The following is a 17,462-nucleotide window of genomic DNA, read 5'->3' as shown; positions in this document are numbered from 1 at the left end:
GGAAACTCGCCAAGAATTATAAGGAATTTAGAGTATTAGTTAAAAGTTCAATTGAGAGCCAAAATAGTTGTGAAGAAGGCTCCATTCAAATGTTTTTCGTAAAAGAAAATTACTACTTCCTGTTTTTTTTCCACATCAGCGGTGTGTTTGCGGTAGCGTGGTGGTGCGTTCAAAATCTTCGGTTATTTTTTTCTAATGGCACGGTACCATCTTTTTCGCCCTGATCTATTGAGACGCGTTCACATGACATCATTACCAACCACATACTGTCAACATGTTAACGTACAATTACGCTTTAGTGACGCTAACGACAACTTGTAAAGATTGCCGTCGCAGAAGGAGGAGGAGCGCCAATGCTCTTTAACGCAACACGACTTGAGCTTGCTCAGTAGTTGGTCGGAACGGGCTCTGGGCGCTGTGCTTAGTCTTGCAGCTTTGGCTTAGCCAGCTTACTTGCGGGGTACTCGGAGATTCACGCAAGAAGAATACGGAATATTTTCGGGGCCCCGGTGTTGCACAACACCGGCTGCGCTCGACAATGGCCGAGAGCGCCGCGCTGCGCTTGACAACCGGAGACCACAACCCGCTGTCAGCAAACAAGTTGGACCAGAACGCTGCACAAGACCTTTATACTCCAACGATAGTTTATTTTAAGCGCTAACTCTTCTGGTTCTCACAATAAGCCTTTCTAAGCTGCTGAGGAAGTCGCTTATAGATAGGCCCGATCGTGAAGGAGATTTTCAAGTGTGTGCGCGCGCGTGTGTTTTACGTGATTGGACCATGGAGACGCTCACCGAGGTGCTTCTTGTCACTGCCAACGTCGGGTCACTCTTCGACAATGTGAGTAAGATGGCTCTTGCCAATGTACAACTGCACACAAAAATGGAGAATATGTTACTTTTGCATGCTGTTGGCAATGTTACGGAGAAGTACTAGACCGATTGTAATACTGTACTTCGAATGGGCGCCATTTCGTCCATACGTCACGAGTGTATTGTCAGGCGCACACCTATTCCTGTCGCTGCTTACGCTCATCGAAGTTGGAAGTGTTTTTATTTTCCAAGTGTCATTTGACAGATGCGATCTTTTGAAGCGGGGCTATACTACTGTAAACCAAGTCGCCGGTGACCCGGTGACCTGGTTGGCGTGAGCAAGTTTGACACGTCAAGTCTGTGCTGACGTCACAAGTCCCGATATAATTTCTACATTGATCTCGTGGTGCCGGAAAACAAACGTGCGGGTTTCACTACATTCCCGAATAAATGGAACCGTAACCGTGTTTTGGACAAGTATAATAAACTGACTATAACGTAGATATAACTACATCGTGAAAAGTCTGAGGCCACCCACATCAATTAATTATACATGAACTGATTGTTCATACTACCAAGACAATTTGGGCAATTGTATGCTGCCAACGTTTGAGATTAGTTTGGGCAACTCAAGGATGGGTTTTGAAAATCGGCACACAGACTGGCAACCTCGGCCAGAGACCAAACTCAGATTCCCCAACTCAAAACTGTGATTGCCTTTCACTTTGCCAATTATTCCGCATTTAAAAATAAACTTCACTTTTAATCTAAATAATCTGTCGTATATTTGTTATTATTATTAAAGATAGATAGATAGATAGATAGATAGATAGATAGATAGAGAGATAGATAGATAGATAGATAGATAGATAGATAGATAGATAGATAGATAGATAGATAGATAGATAGATAGATAGATAGTCAATATGTGACATTTTAAATCAGGTTTACAATTTCCATCTATATTTTCAGTTCAGGTTAAATTGACAAAGTACTAGGTGAGTTCAACTGATTCTCTATGTTTACGGAAATTTGGCTCAGGTCCATGTTTCCGGGGGCCAGATTGAGCTCCAGTGGAAACATGTGAGATCCCATTGTGGGAGATATGTAAACAGATGATTATCTAGACTGGGGGATTTCATCTTTTCCAGTCAAATACCATCCGCCTTCATTCAAATAAACAAACACTCCAAAATATTCATCCTGCCTTCAAGATATCAGTGCTGTTTGATGGTTTTGTCAAACGTGATAGCCCATCATCTTCATCATACCCAAGCAGTATTTTTTTTTCCAAGTGTGGTATGAGTTGCAATGGAATAACTGCTTTGCATTTGAAATTGAGTACAGCAAAAGGTGGTTTTTAAGGCTAAAAGCATTTTATATCAAAAGGAAATCACTGAAAATAGATACAGGGGAGCTGAAATTTCACCCCAGATAGTGACAGCATGTCAAAGTTCAACATGGCACGCTAACTCAGGTATGACACTACCAGGAGTTTGCCATCCCTTGGCTGAAATACTGTGAGAATAATGTGGATTAAAAAAAAAAAAAGATTGAAAGACTGCACAAGATTTAAGATGGTATTTGATCCCAAAAAGTTTGAAAACCACTTATTTCTGACCTTTAGTGATTCATTTGAACTCTGCATCTTTTCATTGGTAAAGGCCAATGTTGAATCATTAATAATCTTATGTGATGATAAAGCTCCATTCACTCGGTGGGTGAATATGTGAACACATTTTACTGACGTTTTGAGTTGTAGTTCTGCTGTAATAAACCATAAAATTCCTTTAAAAAGTTTTGCAGGTTAAAGAATACACACAGGTCTCATAAATTTACATACACATCTAGCAGTATGTAAACCTGTGAGCACAATTTACCATTCCCACCAGTTGGCAGACATACAGATAACACTAGTGTATGTAAACTTTTGAGCACAACTTTAAATGCTTTAACATGAGTAACTTTTTTTTTTGTTGCCAAAACTGGCAAATGGTGAGATATACAGTTGTGCTTTATTTACATTTCAGTTTGTACATACTCCCGAATGCAGTTTTACTCATTTGTTTACATATTGGGCACAACTGTAAATAACCAAAAACATGTTCATGTTGTGTAGTGATCAAATACTGAATGATGTACACTTAGAACATTGGCAATGTCGGTACTGTATTGATAAAAAAGAATAAAAAAGAATAATTTTGACCGTAACACTTAAAGGGAAAGTGTGTAAGATTTAGACCGTTTTTCATTACGGACAGCAGGAGGTGCTGCAGGTGCTGTATTTACCATTGTCCGTAGCTATAACAAATAGGACCACTCCCCATGTAATATAATTTAATAACTAGACCTATGATTATATTTTAATCATACTGTTGGTCATTAGGAACCCATTCTTTTGCAAGTTTTTGACATTTGCAATCATTGAATGTATTCCTTTTGAATGAAAAGTGGTCTAAAGCTTACACTCTGGCCCTTTAAAAAAAAAGTAAAATTTGCAAAATAAATGGCAAATAACATGGTACACAACTACACACATAATGCATTACTCTTGTAAAGTACATTTTTAAATCCATCTACTAAATAGAAATGTAGTGAACTAAAAATTTGGTCAAAATTTAATGAAGTGTAGACTAAATTTAAGATTGCGGCAGTATGCTAGCTATACTTAGACTGCATCATACTAGAATGTGTTTGTAACATGTTGGGTATCTTAATTAGCACAGACCTGACACACACAAACACACACACACACACACACATTTTTTTTTTTTTCTCAAGTTTGCGTGACTATATTACTCTAACTATGCATTGCTTCCCGCTTCATAGGTGGGTGAAATACAAAATGAATGGCTGCAGGAGTTGTACAAGGTAAGTTTGCATAGCTTTCATTATTTATGTAATAATAATGAATAAGTAGAGTGACTGGGTTATTTTCTGCGGCATCCCTGATGCTGTCTCATGGCACACTTGTGTGCCACAGCACTCAGGTTGTGAACCATTGACCTATCATATGACATACAGTACATGAATGTTTCATGTACTGTGTTGTTCTTATCATCATAAGAAATGAACACATGGCCTTGTATGCAAGCTAAGTGACCAAAAATTTCCAGCTGACTGACAAAGTGGAAAATGGCCCTCCTCTTGTGAGAAACAAATGTGACTTTCCTCTTCTGTGACTGTTATGTAATGCTTCGGCTCTTTGCTTTGTGTGTAACAGACCATCCGCACCTACAAGCCACAGTTCATCGCTCTACACTTTCAGGAGGTGGGAGGGAAAGAGTACATGGTCAACATGGGCCACGCAGAAGAATTCTTTCGGTAGGAACTTGAGCTAACACACTCATCTGTATGTGTTACTGTCCATCACAGGGAAGGCGTCATTGTATTGCATCCACATGGGCAGCAACTTCAAATATTTTTTTTCATTCTCAGTCAGTTAACCTTTGTTCCTTTTGTTTGCTCAAAGTGGAAATAATTCATTGCAAATTTAATAATTTTGCTAGCCAACAATGCAAAACTTGAAAGGTTTGAAAAAACGATGGGATTTTTTTTTTCAACTTCTGTTCTGCTGGATAAACAAGATACAGGCCATCAGGTTTTGCCAATTATTGCTCTTTTATTTTCAGGAGCATCGAGTCCAGCGAAGAACTAAAAGATTTTGACAGGCGCTGCATTTACGTGGACAACCAATTTCAAGCAGAAGAGCGTTTCACGGTGAGACAGAAATACTGCATGTTAAAGCTCGAATACTGTAGCAGTTCTCAGAATATTCCTCTAGATGGCGCCCTCTCCCTCGGTAGAATAATGAAGTGCAGGATCTGTTGCCGCATGCCGTGAAACAGAATCCAAAATAGTTTACCACCATTTTCAAGCATGTAGATGACAGCTGTGAAAGTATTAGGATACTTTCGTTACAATATTATTTGAATGATTTTCAGTTGTAATCATTCATGTATTTATGATTAACTTAGTGGTTGTCAAACCTTCTCGGTCCAGTGATCATTTATAGTGGATTTTTTTTCCCCTGAGGGCACACTTATTGCAAGTACCTATTCACTTATGATTCTCTAAAGGGTTGGGAAACATTTTTGGTCCAGTGATTCTTTTTCGTGGAAATTTTTCCCCTAAGGGTGCCCTTATTGCAAGTGTGTATTTACATATGTTCAAACCAGTCCACCATTCAAAAATCTTTCCTCCACATTGGCAGCTTATTTACCATGCGCTCACCAAAAGGGCTGTCTCCCAAAACACTTAATTCAACACAAAATCTTGTATTGTACATTCATATTATGTACAATATGTGCAATGGATTTCAAGAGTATACATGCATCAGTTCAAAGCCAGGTTTATTGTTGCGATTTAAAAAAATGAGACCATGATAAACCATTATTTCCAGATTTTTTCCATCACGATTGGGACTTATAAATGATATAAAATTGATGAAAAACAACAACAACAACTGAAATGTGGTTGTGAAAGTGTGCACATTTTATAACTGAAGGCGTGGCCATGTTCAAAATGAACCACTTTCACTTTCAAATTCAAGTTTATTGGCACTCAGAACAGAAGTCCCACAAGTAAAGGTTGAGTTTGAAATAGTTGGGTTAAAAATAACACAATTATGGGTCAAAAATAAACTGTCTTGCACTTAGTTCTTTTTGACCTCAGTCACTCAAAGCACTTTACACTGACTACTACTAGAGATCTAGCTACTGATGATGCGAAATCAGAAGCAAGTGGAGGTTCGCTGTCTTGCTCAAGGACACTTCGATATGGTCACAATTGTCTGCTTTCAAACCCATAGCCTCTCAGGTGGGAGACGTCGGCACTACCACTGTTCCAAAGGACCGGCCCAATATAATCTAACGATATATGCATGTTGTTTGAAAGGTGGGAGGAAGTGAGCGTAACTAGTGGAATCCAACGAAGCGTTTGGATACACCACATAAGGATAGCCTCGTGAGATTAAAACCCTGAACCCCAGAACTGTGTGACAGATTGGTATAATGGGGGTTGTTTATGCGTATCTTCAATATGATCCACATAGCAATCTGGACCCTGGCAACTCATCAACGATATGTGCTCAGCTTCCAACTTCTCAAGAAAGCGTTTCTTTTCTTCACACATTATCTATTAAACCAGGGAGAACATAAATGAGACTTTTTAAGACTTTATGATGACAAGTCCTACCCTTGACCTCCCACTTTACTGCAAAGCGCCAAAGTCTTTCTTAAACTATTAACCCAATTCTCCTCTCAGGTGATCCCTTTGCCCTGAAATCTGACAGCAGGGTCAGGGGCTACGCTTGGTGGCCCAGACACATGAAGTCAAAAGGAAAAAGTCAATGGCCAGGTGTGCGGGTGACAGTACCAAGTCAATACATTTAAGTCCAGATTAAAACTATTGATCCCGGCCCATTTGTTCACGATAAATAAAGTGTGTGGGGCCACGGTGGCAGTTGGGACTAAGTTTCCCCCTGTACGCAAGCGTTCGCAGCGGCCGCTCTTTGCCCTGAGAGGGAGCTTGCACCCCCAGCCCGTCCACCCTGTGTAGCCTCATTCTCATTACGTCCGTGCCACCTGTATTGATTTTCAATTCGTTTTCTGTTGGCTGCAGATCATCAGTTACGTGGTGGAGAGAGAGAATTCGGGTTGTGTTCGTGTGTGTGTTGTTGGGGGGGGTGGGGGGGTGTCCTTTCAGATGGGGTGCAGAAGTAAACAGGCCAGACTTGCATGCATTTTCAGTACAAATGGTGTTTTAATTAAAAAAAAAATCACTTGTAAGTCAATATTTTTTTTATTAAACTGTGTACACACCTGATTGATGTGCTGGTCGGAGTATATGGACACCAATAAGCACGCTTTTCGTACACTATTAAGACTCAACTTTGCCAAATTTAGACCTTACTGTCCCAGCATGATTAATGTGTGATAATGCCCCTTTGCTTCAGCTATCGAAGGAAATGTATGATCAGGCAAATGTTTCGGTATATACTAGCTCTTATGAACAAGCCTCTTTCTGTCAACATGGCAGCCATAATTTTGGACAAGTTGCCCCCTAATTGCTGCCCACTGACGCAAAGCACAGAGACGCCTCTGTTTTGTTAAACGAGAATGACTTTGGCGCAGAAGAGTAATGATGTCTTCTGGGATGCTGGGGAAGGGGGGGGGGGGGGGGGGGGGGGGGGGGGTTGAACAATTGTCCGTCACGCCCTGAGCCCCCTTGAGCAATGGCTGATTTTTCTTTTGCTGCCAGCCCCTCCAAGCAGTGTTGGCAGACAGCAGAAGGCCCACTGCTTAATATATTTTAAATTGTTTTAATCTTCTGTCTTTATTGATCTCGTGGGACATGATTAATCAAATCAGTGGAGCAGGCAGTTAGTACATTAAAAATTGTCAGAGCATGTTTTGGGATGATTGGGTGCTGAAGTGCACTTACAGAATGGTGGGGGGTGGGGGGGGTAGTTGTAGTCTCTTGTATTAAGTTGTAGGTGTCTTTGGCAGAGTAACAAACAATCTTACAGTATCAGTCATTGTGCAAGCCTCACACAATGGCAAAACAAACATCTCAGTTCATCTGCTCAGCTGTCAGCTCAAGATGATTTCTGTTGTTTTTGTCGCCACATTCCTGTGACTTACTGCCTATTGTTTGCGGGTCAATGCTTTTGCAGTTTGTACAAGAGTCACACTGGAGCCCGAGCGTTGCTGAATTGAAACAACAAATATCGTTGAACTTTTTTCTGACTTCATGCAATGTGTAGGACTTCCCCCTTTCAATCATATATCAATGATCTCTTCACTCATTTTACAATAACTATACTTCCTTTTGCAGAAAACCAGTGGCGCATCATACTGAAGCTTTTGCCATAGTACCCTCTGTCTTGTAGCTACTACAACTACAAATTAAAAACAAAAAACATTGTTACATTAATACCTCACATATACTTGTCCAAGAGGTCAAAGCTGAGCAATTTATTATGAAAAATCTGGGAATATTTCATATTCCATATCATCGTCGCAGGTGTGGTGAGTTTTGGTTTGATTATTGGGTGAATGCCTTGAAAAATTAGATAAGCCTTTTATTGATCCATGATAGGGAAATTCCCGTGCAACGGCAGCAAGGAGCAAACTATTAACTCAAGTGCTGTAAATAAAACTAGCCAGCTGACTTGTAGCTGTAAACAAAGCACTGCGGTCTATAAATATGAATGAATTAAGTAAGTTGTATTACATTTTTGATGCCATCACATATTGGGGCAAATTAGATAGCACACAGCACATGCAACAATGCACAGAATTAATATTAAATACAGTACAGGAATATTGATCATATTTCTGTGGGTGAGTGATAATACTACACTGTGAGAAGTGTGAAATCCTGCACCAGATTAGAAGCCAATTTGTGCCTTTGTTTCAACCGATAGTAAGTTTGTGAATTAAGTGAAATTGTGATTGATTGTAAATGTGGACTGAAATATGAGCCTCTAACACTTTTGTCAAGCCTTCCGTTCTGAAATGATTAGCATGAGAAGCTCGAGAGTTCTGTTCTCATCTAATTGTGCTGCATTGCTTTCTAATGTTTGTGTTTCAGTACATTTAATTTATTATGGTGATATCATATTTTGCTTATTTTTCATTTCAGTCATCATAACTCCACTTTTTCTTGTCTTGTTCTTTTGCATTTAGGCGTTGGGCAGCATGTACTTCATCCACAAGTCCTTGAAGAACGTCCGCCAGTATGACTTCAGTGGTAAAAAACAAACAAACAAACAAACAAACAAAAAAAACCTTGATTATGATTCAGCAAAAATTTTTAGCAGGAGAAAGTGCAGTTTGTGATGAGCCTAGCTAAGGCCCAACTCATCTTTCGCCCCCCCCTCCACTTCATACATTTGCAAAGTGCCGGAATCTTAAACTTCGTCATTTTGCACCTGCATAGTCCAGTCACGTTAGGCGTGAAAAAGCTCCTGAAAAAAGCTTATGGAAGAACCATAAACATCACGGAGCTGCCACTTGCTGTTGCTCACCAAACGTAGTCTAATGGCTCCTTTATAGATCCCCCTCATCACGTATGCCGCACTGATGAGGTTAACACCAGTTTATTGATTGCTGTTTGCATGTTTCCTCACTCTTTTATATGACAGCCGCCTGTCCCTCCCTCTTCATCTTTGCCCCTCACAGTTAAGGATTTTAAAGCAGTGCCGGAACTGGACAAGTATGTGGGCTCTCTGGATTGGGTCACCACTGTGGAAAAAGAAAAATTCCCAAAGAATTTCTGGCCCGATGTAAGTGTTTGTGTGTATTTGTTAGGGTGGGAGTCATGTTTGGCCCAAAGGGAGATGTTTGGACAAATGAGTCCACCGGGGATAAAGGGGTTGTCTGCTCGCTCTGACAGGGAGATAAGATATATTATGTCATAGAATCAATAATGATCTGTTTGGCTGCTGTTTAGTGACTCTTGCTAATTTGTCTATGTTGTAGTTCAAGTGGTCCAGGAAGGGCTTCATGAGGACCCGTTGGCTCATCCGCGACCAGTACGTACATCACACCAATCCCAGTTGATGCACTTGCCGGTCACTACATTGGGTACAGTTTAAATTGAGTAGGAGATCATCATGATCAGTTTTTATCAGGGAGCGACTCATTTGAAATGATGTTCACTATTATAAACTCCAGCATACTGAAAAGCCCCTTTAATTTTACTTCATTGCTACTTCACTTGAAAATTGAGTTACGTTATCCATTTACCATAGATATCGTCCATCCATCCATTCATTTTCTACTGCTTATCCTGTTCAAGGTCACATGTGTGCTAGGATCTTTTCCAGTTGGCTTCCAAGACGCATAAGAGCAAGTCCGACGCGACACATTTAAATCTCACAGAGGCGCGTAGACTTAGTGTTGTTAATATCACAGGTGGGCTTAGGTTTATATTTTTTTTGTTGAAATATGTTTTGTTAAGCCTGATTGGAGCAGAGTCAATACATAAATAAACCAAACTGTGTTCCATACTACAAAAAAAAGGGTGATTTGCGCTGTTGTGGGCATGACAGATTGGTGAATTCACAAACAGGAGCAGCTATGCCTGCCCCAAAATTAAAATCATGAAACATATCTATTTCAACAGATGCCGTCTATGAAAATTGAGCTCATATAAACAGACAACCAATTCAGCTTTTATTCACACCTATGGGCAAGTTAGAGGCTTCGCTTAACCTGTCAAGCATGTTTTTGGAATGTGGGAGGAAGCTGGGAAAAAAAAAAACACACATTAGTTGCTCTCCTTCTACATGCCACGTCACTGCATGCGTGTGCTCGTGTGTTTGTTGTCTTCGCAGAGGCCTGGACCTCGTCAACATCCACCTGTTTCACGATGCCTCCAACCTCGTTGCCTGCAACTCAAGTCCTTCTATTTACTCTGCCAACCGCAAAAATGCACTCAGACACGTCATCGATAGGTCAGTATTTTAGCTACAGTACATCAAAACACATTCTTGAACAGCAGCCAACAGTGCATCAGATCATCTTTCTAAGATCATCTCGTTTTGTTTTTGTAAAATTCAAATGTGTTGTATCTGTAAGCGGTCGCAGTCTTGATTTTAATTGAGTGTAATCTAAAAAAATATGTTAGCATTTATAATTTGTTCCAAAATTGCCTTAACAATCTTAAGGCAAAGTCTTTGACAAGTGGTGCTAAACTTTTTTTTTTTTTTTTAATGTAAGTGTCGGTTAAATCATGTAACCGACAATGTGTTTAAGTCAAATTTTGAGGGCTGGGTGTGACAAGCTCTACAAGATTTTATTTTTTTTTTCCCCAGGATATCAGACAACTGCCACACGCCAATGCCTTTCTTTCTGTTTGGAGATTTTAATTTCCGCTTGGACACTCTGAGTCTAGTCCAGGTGAGTTCGTTCTATCTGTGTACGGCAAGTGCTATTTGACCAACACCGTCGTGCGTGCGTGTGAGCAGCATCTGTCTACCTCGGCTGAAGTCCAGACTGTAAAGAAGGACAGCAGTAACGAAGTGGAGAAAATCATCTGCGAGGAGAAAGCTGACCGCCAGGTGGGAAAAGCGATCGGGCGCCAGCCTTTGCAGAAGAGTCTTTCTACGATGCAACTCATGTCGTTTTCTCATTGGCAGGTGCTTCTTCTGATTGAGGAAAAGCTCTTTGCCTACCTGTATCAGGCAGTTTTCCGAGAAGATAACGGCAAAGCGGTGAGCTCATCACTCAGACTTAAATGTATGGGCTAACACATTTCAGATGACGGAAGTATTCCGGGATATCTTATGGCAGACAGGAAAAAAGTCCACGTGGGCGCTGTGTGGAAAGTGGGTTTAAAAAAAGTGGAGGGATAGCAACACCCCCAGAATGCTAAATGAAGCAGTCTTTTAACACGTTTGACAGATATCAAATGAACTCTGTGCAAGTAAATGTGTATAAATAAGGGCTTTGTCGATTGCTTTTTGCGTGTTAAATAAATCAAAGGTGAAGAATGACAAAGTGAGCACAGCATCTTTAGACAAATCTGTAAGTAGCCACCAGAAAAAAAGAGTTTGGATCATTTTTTTACACTTCGTTCCAGCTGCTAAAATATGACAAAGAAGTCACAGCCTTCCACGATGTTGTAAGAGAAGAGGAAATCCAGTTTCCACCAAGGTGAGATCTGTCCTTCACTGCAGTTGTACTACTGCCTCTCTTGTTGTTTGAACAAAGGCTAATGTTTGATGCTGCGATCATGCTCATTCTCCCAGCTACCCCTACAGTGAAGAGTACACTAAACCAACCCAGTACATGAACACTCGCTGTCCTGCATGGTGTGATCGTATTCTGATGTCACACACTGCACAGCAATTCATACACAGCGTAAGTCACCACCTGTCGTCCTCCCTTCCATAGCTATGAGATGGTTGCTCAATTCAAACAGACAACGCAACTAAACAACATCCAAGCTTCAATTTGAATAAATGATTACTTGCCTTTAAAATAATTTGCAAGGAACAGTTACATGAGAACTGAGTTACAGTATAACAACAGTCCCGCCATATCAGCAGATTTTTCTGTGGAATGTATTCATTTGTCCATTGGGCAGTTCCTCGTGTTATTGCAGGAATCGTTGGCTTTTACAATTGTTGTCATTTTTCTTTCACTCTTTATTCTGTTTTGAGTCAGATTTTTCTAAATGCACAACTTTAATTACATTTTAGAGTGGGCTTAGTCTTTCTTAGTCTTAATGGGTTTTAGTATTAGCTTGAATTTTGTGTTCATGTGTGGAATGTTTGTCAAGTTCAATAAAAAAGGTCTCTTGGTTTAGTGTTCCATAGTATACATATTACGCTTGCCACATGACTGTTTCAACTTCCTTCCCCTGTGAAGTGGTAAATTTGATCTATTAAATGCATAGCTTCAATTTGTTTAGAAAATGAGTTTGGTTTTTTTAACGTACGGAGTATTTGTCAATGCAAGATGAAAAAAGGTCACTAAGTTGATTGTAATACAATAAACAACAATATGCAAATGAGGGACCTTCCTTCTTCTGTAAAACGATACAGTAATGCCAAAATAAAAACAAACACTGAAAGCTCCTGCATGATAATAAATTAAAAAAGGAAAAAATATGTTTTCACTATTATAGTTGTAATAACAAACAATGTCATTTCAATTTGTAATCTTTTTCAAAGCAGTCTTTGTTTTATTCCAACAAAAATGTATTTTCCTTTTTTGTTTTACTCATATAAATCAGATCATTTCAACGATTGAAAAAAATGTGAATGCACAATCAAAAAAGCTGAACTTAATTAACTTTGTCAACTCCACTGTCTCGTCAAGCAATCAAGGGTGAATGAGGGCCATATGAAAGACCTTCACAACAAAATGAGCTCAATTACATTAGTTCAAGCAAGCAATAACTCGGATATCACTAAGCGCCCTAAGCTCAATTTATTCTTTACGCTTATGTTCTCGCCCCAGGTCCCTGATGGTGACAGGAGCGTTATTTACGACACACTGGGCCCTAACGTGTGTATGGGGGATCATAAGGTATCGTTTGTTTGAAACACGCATGCTGTAGTCAGCAACCAAGCAGATACTGTATAAGCTAACATGTCATTTTGTGTCCTCGACAGCCTGTTTTCTTATTCTTCACACTGAAGACAAATGAACATTGACTGGAGAGCTTCTCAGTGGTAAACCAGTACGCGTGTGTCCATATTATACTGGATGTGGCATGTGTGGGGGACGGGGAGGACAGCGATCTTGTTGCGATCCCCAGAGAGACGTTAACTAGATGAGGCCCACAAGTGTTGCCGTATGAACTAAGATGAAGTACTTTTGTGTCCATGCGCCATCAGCACCTCTCACCAACATCTTTTACATCTTCTCCGCTGTGTATCTGGATTCACAATACAGTGTGCTAATAAGGTGGCCCACGTTTCTCTCTGATTGGCCGGCAAGGGAGAAATACATTGTGCCTCACACAATATTGGCATTTTTATGGCCATGATTTTGGCTTTTCTTTTTTTTTATTTAACTCTATTATGGATGAAATGCTTTTTAATGAAGCATTCAACAGTAGCGAAAAAACATACGGTCCAGATAATGATCGTGTGGCCTAATAAAACATTTGAAGTACTTATAGAAAGTCAAGTTTAGCTGGTACGTACTATACAAATCATATCACTCACTCTATTAAGCACACTGGTTTATGAAATATGCACATTAACATTCTTAGGTGAGAAAAAACGATCTTTGCTTCATTTACCAAATCCCAATGCAGCTGCTTGTTCGTCTTTTCAAAAGGCCAGGCCAACTACTGTTATGTAAAAGGCTGGATTTGAAGGCATTTCCTTCCGTTTCCTGCGTGATGATGGTGAGCAAATCAGTAAACTAACGTTGACACGGAAAAACATTTCTTTTTTTTGGTTTTACAGTGTAAAGGGGGAAGGTGAATTCAAGCGCAGTGACACAGTGAGGCAAAGACCGAGGAGCCGGAGTAGTCGTAAAAAAAGGTTTTATTTGTCAAAAGAACAAGAAGAATCAAAGTACTAAACTAGTAAGGCCCACAAAACAAAGTTTAATGTAACAAACGCAGCCAATAACACATTTTGACAATCATTGCATCTCAGTGTGCTACAAATTAAAAGCATGCTCAGACTTTTCCTCCTCGAGTCATCAAAGGTCAGTTTATTTTGAGAATGGAATTTTAAACACATTCAGTGTTAAAAAAGAAAAAACATTGTGGAAACATTGAATATTGCATTGCCCAAAACACTAAAGTGTGGCACAACCGATATTGGTGAGTCAAAAAAATGATCAAATGTTTTCACGTACCCTATGTAATGTGCAGACGTACTAGTAGGTCCTAAATCAGGACTTCTAAAGATGTTTGAGATGTCTACTGTGTGAATAGTCACAAATACAAAGCTCTGCAAGTCTCCTCCTACGAGCTTGCTTTTTGTTGTGGAATTTTTCAACTCAAGGGAGTGAACTCCCACAAGATAAAAGCCAACCCTAAATACAAAGAATTGAACATATCTTTGTTCAACTTGCTTATCCCTCAACAGAGTAGCATTAATTACAAGAAGAAGGGAGGCAAAAACTACACAAAAGCCAAACGAAATTTGTCTGTCTTGAACTCACATATCTATCAAGGTCATATTCCAGCTACACAAATAGTTCTCACGTATGCTAAAAAGGGTCTTTGTTCAAACAAAACTAGGCAGTCAGTGAACAACAACATTTTATACTAATACTGGCTGAATACTTATTTTCCATTTCGCAAACCCATGTTTAGAGAACTGAAAATAAAAAAAAAAACAAAACACAAAAGTGTGTCCATTGTGTCTTTAAATGAAAACAAGCAAGTAATGTTGCTGGCGGCGCGTTATATGCTTGTGTGCATCAAGGCTACAAATACTTTCAGGGGTAATTAACCCCGGGATTTTTCACTAGCCTGGTCTTATTCTCACTCAGCTTGGGCTGATTTTGAAAGGGTGGTAACATCGTCAAATATAAATATATATTTACTTTCAACCACTGAAAATGTTCAGTGGTATCAGCCCTATTTATAAATTTATGAAATTGAAAGAGGGATATTTGTTGTGTCATAAGTAGAGCATTATTTTTACATTATGAGAGTCCAGGCTAAACCAATCGTCGAAGTCATTGAAAGGCTTGCAAATGTCATACCACCCGGTGGTTATGGGGTTTCAACACAAAAATTTCGATTGCGCCCCATTCGCAAGTTGCCGTTGAAAGAATTAATGCAAAAATCCGGGGAAATGGTTGATAAAACATCATGTTTTCAATGTGTCCAAAATTGACACTATTTCACTTTTTGAATGGCAGCCCGACAAGGGCTAAATTTGACACGTATTGGGTGTACCTCTCGACCTCCCAATTGCAAGCATTTAGAAAATATGGCAGTGTGGCACAATGAAAGTCGTCGCGTTTTGACAATCCATGCAATGTTTTAGCCTCCAGGGGTTTTTTTTTTGTGCTTTTCCGTCAATATTACATATGAAAACATCAGAAAGCCAGAGTTGGGTCGAAATTTCCCCCCCGGGTTAAACTACATTTTCACATTAAAACGTCAGGTAGGCATCCCACTTCCTCTTGTCCTCGGCGTTGTGTGAAAATGATTTACAGGAGAAATGATGGGGATTTGACACACTTACTTGCTGTACAAACAAACAGGACGCACACTTGTCAGATTTGCGGGGCGGACTCTGAAAACCCGACGGCGACGCAAGTCAACTGACTGACTTTACAAATGTAATACAAACTAAAACAGAAGGGCGTACTATTTTATGTGCGTGCGTGTTTGTCCATTGCTTAGCGTAATTAACTTCAGTGAACTTCTTTCTCACAATCTCTTGTGCATGTTTGGGTGTGTCTCTTTCAAGGCGCAACAACGTCCATGGAAAACTGGCACAGGACCTGAAGGGGAAAAAAACAAATAGAACTTGATTGAAGCTCAAGTAAAAGCTTGTCCATCCTGATTTTTCAAGTTCAAGACGTCTTCGTGTGACCTTCTCACATTTTTATTTTTTGTATAAGCGACTATCAACAGACTTTTCCCAGTTGGACTTCACATATCAAAAAATACTGTACATTAGCATTATAGACAGGAAACTTTGTTACTTTGTGTTCAGAACTTATTTAATGAGCGATAGAATGTTTAACTAAATGTGATTTTCTATCAACTGTAAATCTCATTGCTTTGGATTTTTATATCTCTGTTTACTGATAGTTCAATTTTATTTCACCAATAACGGTTTCAGACACCTTTTTTCAATTTCTGCTCAATGTTTTTGGAAATGGGCTGGGTGGACGGGGGTATCTGTAAAATTCACTTAGAGGTATGTAACAATTATTATTTTTCAAAAATGATAGTTTTGAATTTGAACGGTGCTTTCCGGCGCTCTAAATCGTCAGACAGGTGACATGTTGAAGAATGGAACTGTTTTCCTTTCATTTCTTCCCCTGACATATGCAACCACTGCATTTGTTGTCACGTCACAAGATTTCTTGCAATGTGATCAAGAAAAACGGTCATGGGAACTCCACAGGAATATATGTATCAATTGGATTTATCCATCTGAAAAATCAAATGAGTAATAGCATCCGGGAGAAAAAAATTCCCCCTATTTGAAGTGCTTTATTATTTATAACACTTAGTATATTGCTCTTTTGAATTTATGCTTTTAGATGTCCTTTCACAATGGTTCATGTCTGTGATTAGGCTATACAGTAGGTGTATCCTCTGCATCTTGCAAGGGGCCAACTTAGACAAGTTTACCACTGTAATTATTAAAACATTAACATTATACAGTACTTCTGAGTTTCCATTGTACTTACATGAAAAAGTGGTGTGCACTCCATGACACCATACTGTATTAAAACCCGCTTTTGAGTATTGAGCAAAGTGCAAAAAGAATGATTGGCCACGAGTAGCGTATTAGTTGGATGCAGCCCCTCGATGGGGACAGTTTTTGAAAGTGCACACCTTCCTTATTTTGTTGCCAAAAGCATCCTGCCCTGCACCTCACTTGGATGTGCTTGGCTTTACTAAAACCTCTCACATCATACATACTGTCCATCATGCATTGCCTGTTTTGTTTTGTTTTTAAATTATAGTTAGACTCTAGTACGTAAGATTCTACAGATAAAGGTGGGTTTTTGTGACAGGACCCCATTGTTTTAATATATATATATATATATATATATATATATATATATATATATATATATATATATATATATATATATATATATACACACTGTATACGGATGTTTATTGATGTGTGTGTGTGTGTTTGTGTGTAACATTGTCATATTCCTATATGTATTGAACAGCATTCCAATGTGACTGAAGACTTACGATGATGGACACAATTAAAAAAGGCAGCTGGAAAGAAATGTGACACTTTGTGATTGAACGTGCAGCTGATCAGGGCAGTTTCCAAAACCCGTGTGCAACCAAGGCTCATATTTCATATTGAAAAATTGTGACGGCACACCGCTTGTTTAGTTTAGATGGTCATTTACGGGAAGGGCATTTCATTTGTTATGCCTGTATGTATAAGGTGTCTGAGCACAAGCAAAAATGTATTAGCAACTATGGCTGATTTCTTTGAAAATTTCA

At 39.4% G+C, this 17,462-nt stretch overlaps 1 protein-coding gene across 2 annotated transcripts; it reads left to right on the top strand.

Annotated features, from left to right (window-relative positions):
• The first annotated feature begins 380 nt into the window (after positions 1 to 380).
• inpp5l (inositol polyphosphate-5-phosphatase L) lies at positions 381 to 16,651 on the top strand. Of its 2 annotated transcripts, none has more exons than XM_088412835.1 (16): positions 381 to 840; positions 3,642 to 3,683; positions 4,036 to 4,136; positions 4,445 to 4,532; positions 8,504 to 8,567; positions 8,999 to 9,102; positions 9,299 to 9,351; positions 10,156 to 10,275; positions 10,636 to 10,720; positions 10,789 to 10,881; positions 10,960 to 11,034; positions 11,403 to 11,476; positions 11,572 to 11,683; positions 12,788 to 12,856; positions 12,943 to 13,002; positions 15,721 to 16,651. In XM_088412835.1, the coding sequence occupies exons 1-15, from the start codon at positions 781 to 783 to the stop codon at positions 12,982 to 12,984; spliced, it is 1,182 nt and encodes a 393-aa protein (XP_088268961.1). In that variant the 5' UTR covers positions 381 to 780; the 3' UTR covers positions 12,985 to 13,002; positions 15,721 to 16,651. The 2 variants fall into 2 exon arrangements, with proteins under 2 accessions (XP_088268961.1, XP_088268971.1); XM_088412845.1 differs by having other exon boundaries at positions 12,943 to 13,010.
• The last annotated feature ends 811 nt before the right edge of the window (positions 16,652 to 17,462 follow it).

This window comes from Hippichthys cyanospilos, chromosome 1, assembly GCF_059441005.1.
Source record: "Hippichthys cyanospilos isolate Australia breed blue-spotted pipefish chromosome 1, RoL_Hcya_1.0, whole genome shotgun sequence".
In the NCBI taxonomy this organism is placed as follows: Eukaryota; Metazoa; Chordata; class Actinopteri; order Syngnathiformes; family Syngnathidae; genus Hippichthys; species Hippichthys cyanospilos.
Note: the sequence above shows the minus strand (reverse complement) of the source record. Positions and strands in the feature narration are given on the sequence as shown.